The 3,177-nt window shown below is 33.0% G+C and overlaps 1 protein-coding gene across 3 annotated transcripts; it reads right to left on the minus strand.

The window, feature by feature from the left end:
* LOC104725593 (transcription factor bHLH137-like) lies at nt 629-2,787 on the minus strand. Of its 3 annotated transcripts, none has more exons than XR_002034199.1 (8): nt 2,387-2,787; nt 2,140-2,283; nt 1,981-2,046; nt 1,812-1,880; nt 1,648-1,725; nt 1,424-1,534; nt 1,164-1,286; nt 629-1,038 (listed from the first exon to the last, which is right to left on the minus strand). XR_002034199.1 is itself a non-coding variant. In XM_010444270.2 (8 exons), the coding sequence occupies exons 1-7, from the start codon at nt 2,726-2,728 to the stop codon at nt 1,213-1,215; spliced, it is 888 nt and encodes a 295-aa protein (XP_010442572.1). In that variant the 5' UTR covers nt 2,729-2,787; the 3' UTR covers nt 629-1,038; nt 1,164-1,212. The 3 variants fall into 3 exon arrangements, 1 of the variants encoding a protein (XP_010442572.1); XR_002034198.1 differs by having other exon boundaries at nt 1,149-1,290; XM_010444270.2 differs by having other exon boundaries at nt 1,164-1,290.

A 3,177-nucleotide genomic window follows, 5' to 3' on the forward strand; every position in this document is an offset into this window, starting at 1 on the left:
TATTTTTTTTTTGTAAATTATACAAATCATTTATCTTTTTATTTATTTATCAAAAATACATAAAAACAAAAAAAATATTATTTTTAGGAAAAAAGAAAAAAAAATTGAATATTTTTTCTGGTCAACGCTGGTCAACACTGGTCAACGCCGGTTAATATTGGTCAACGTCGGTAAACACTGATCAATGCCGGATTCTGGCCAACTACACACCGGAGTTGAATGTTTATGGTGTTGTACACATAACCTATGTTTGTTTATGGATGTCCTTATGTGATGACAATAATTCACGTAGATAACCAGACATTTATATTGTTTGTATCTGTAGCTAGCTCACAAATCATTTTTCCTAAATAAAACTCACATGTGTATGTAACTATTGTAACATATATGTATTGTGAAAAGACAAGAGGAATGGGAGTTATCAATGTGTGTGACAAGTGATAGCAGAAAAGCATGACCAAAAACTATTCAACAGTACATTAAAAAGAGTTCTCTCCAAGGGAAATCTAATATTTTTCTCCTGACATTATTTTCTAAACAAATGAATTGACAGAAAACGAAACAATATGTAACTTTCTATGTTTTAATTTATTGTTTTACCCGCATATTTTATATTTATGTACGTGAAAGCATAACATGAGTGTGCTGATTTTTAACAGTTTACATTTTCTAGACATTATACAAGTGCTGAAAAAAACAAGAACTAATACAAAGTGTATACTTAATGCATGAGTGAATAAACCCACAAAAATAAAAGTTATATGAGAGGTCTTCTTCGTTTTACACGTCTCTTTCTCGCCCATTTTAATTTAGCCTCTGCCTCATAATTCTCTTTATGAATGATTTATGTTGAAACTCTCGGGCCAAATAGGGGAAACATGAGCTTTTATCTCTCTAATATAGTACTTTTATTTAATTTTCTTTAAACTCTATAAAAGGAAGGAACAAACAAAGTACACGTCCACTTTTACCACCCTGGTATTACGTAGATTTTATTCCCTCGATCCGTGCATATGGAAGGAGGAGATTAAAACCAACCTATACATCCAATAACGATAGCAATAATTACGAACCCACAACGTAACAAGCTTTTTAAACAATTATGGGAAATGTATAAAACAATAATTAGGTAGTTGAAGAGACAAGACCAGAAAGAAACTCACGAAAAGCAGGCTTTTGTGTTTGTGTCGTGGACATGTAAATACTAATAAATCAAGGGAAAGAACAGAAGCTGTTGTCGTTGAACCCACTTCTGTCTACAAACTTCTCTTTTTCTTCTCCTCCCCCTTCCTAAATAAAGCAACACACCGTTATCTATTTAATGCTCAATAATTTGACAATTCTTATCTATCTTTGATTAATTCTTCTTAATCTATTATTATCTGAAATTGAAAATAATCACTTTTATAGAAGAAATAAAAACCTGAAGCTGTGCATGTGTGTGTAATATAGAATTATCCAATAGTGAGGGGAAGATAGGAGTAGTTGGTGGCATTGTATTGGTAAAAGACGTTCCTACGTCTGGGGATCCCATCTGTTAATCAAGAAGATATTTTAATTGAGATAAAAATCGATAACCGGTTTTTTGGGATACATGAAACTGGTTTACTGTTAACCGGACTAAGAGATAGTATGTAGATGAAGTACCTCGGATGTAAGTATGAGGCCATCAAGGTCGGAGTCATAGACCACCGGACTAGTAGAAGCTAGCTTCATCGACAGAAACTAATGATACAAAAGAAATTATTCATTATATATTTTATATTAATTAACCTAAAATGGTATAAGATTAATATATTTTAAAAATGCACCTCAACTTGATTCTGCAAGGTCTGAACATAATTTATAATCTCATCCAACATGAGGGCCTTCCCTGTTACCTAATCGTTTTCAAGTCACATTTGATTAAAAATATTTTCTAGACATATTATAAAATTCAATCATCAATTCCTAAATAAAAATAGCTTGTCTCTGGCTAACCTTATCACAGCCCGGAACAAGCTTTTGCAGAGTCCTCATCCGCTCACTTATCTTTTCTCTTCTCACCTTTATATGTACATTAAGCAAGTATTAATTAAAATGTCTTTTACTAAAACATGATTAATGAAGAAAAAAAGTTAGAGAGAATGACTAAAATACCCTCTCAGCAAGGCTGTGGCTATCAGTAGCTTGGCCTCTTCTAGCTCGAACGTGAATGTAATCTTTAGGAGGCTCTTCTTTGCTTCCTCTCTTCTCTTTGACTTCACTTCTCTGTATTTTTCTTTTTCTTCCCTCTACTCCTTCCTAATCCACAAAACACACCCCAACAATTATTAAAGTTTTTGTCTATTACAACCCTGTCATAGTGTCATACATGATCAGTACATTACAAGTTAATTTAACTCACCTTAGAGTTAGAATTGTTTTTGATCTTCCTCCGACGGACTTTACCATTAGTGGTGGTGGTCGATGGCCCATTGTTCAGCTGGTCGCAAGAAGAGGAGCTGGTGGTTGCGGTTTTGGTTGTGTTGGCCTGTTTCTTAAAACTATCGCTTTCGGTTTTGCCAACATTATACTCATCAAGAAAAGGGTACACGGAAGTGTCTTCGATTGTAGAAACGTTTGGTAGTGAATGGAGAATATTTTGATCGATTATACCAGTGATATCAACGGAGGAGTTAGGTGTAGGGAAGAGAAGAGGATCAAGAAGGGAATGAGGGTAGTTTTGGAAATAAGAGAAAGTTGCCATTTTAAGAGTGGAAGCTTCTGATTTCTTTATCTTTGTCGATAGAGAGAGTGTTTTGTGTGTGTGAGATGAAGGACTTGAAATGGTTTATATAAGCAATTGTTTTTGTATTCACTATTCAAAGAGACAAGGAGAAACAGAAGAAAAAATATTTTGGGGACCATTTAATTTGTACGTACATATATTGAAAATACCCTTTATTTGACAAGAAGATTTTATATTTTTGGACAAATTATTTGTCAAGAGATTATCACCACATTTGGGCGGGTAATTTCTGTTATGATACTATAGATAAAATACAAAGATTGTTTATTGAAGTAATTGCATTGAGTAACCATATGGAAGAGTAAAAAATATTAAAATTTAAGCAGATAATGATGATTTTTCAAAAATTAGATGACTAGATGATCATCTTTCATCATTAATTCTTAGACAAGTTCTTATTTTTTCAA

This window comes from Camelina sativa, chromosome 11 (genome assembly GCF_000633955.1).
Source record: "Camelina sativa cultivar DH55 chromosome 11, Cs, whole genome shotgun sequence".
NCBI classification, from domain to species: domain Eukaryota; kingdom Viridiplantae; phylum Streptophyta; class Magnoliopsida; order Brassicales; family Brassicaceae; genus Camelina; species Camelina sativa.

Excerpts from the sequence above, each read along its gene's own strand:
- LOC104725593 (XM_010444270.2), bottom strand. The coding sequence starts at position 2,728 with ATGGCAACTTTCTCTTATTTCCAAAACTACCCTCATTCCCTTCTTGAT. Across the intron at positions 1,881-1,980 it reads TTGTTCCGGGCTGTGATAAG|GTAACAGGGAAGGCCCTCAT; the intron begins GTTAGCCAGAGA and ends GAAAACGATTAG. Across the intron at positions 1,291-1,423 it reads ACACACATGCACAGCTTCAG|GAAGGGGGAGGAGAAGAAAA; the intron begins GTTTTTATTTCT and ends TGCTTTATTTAG.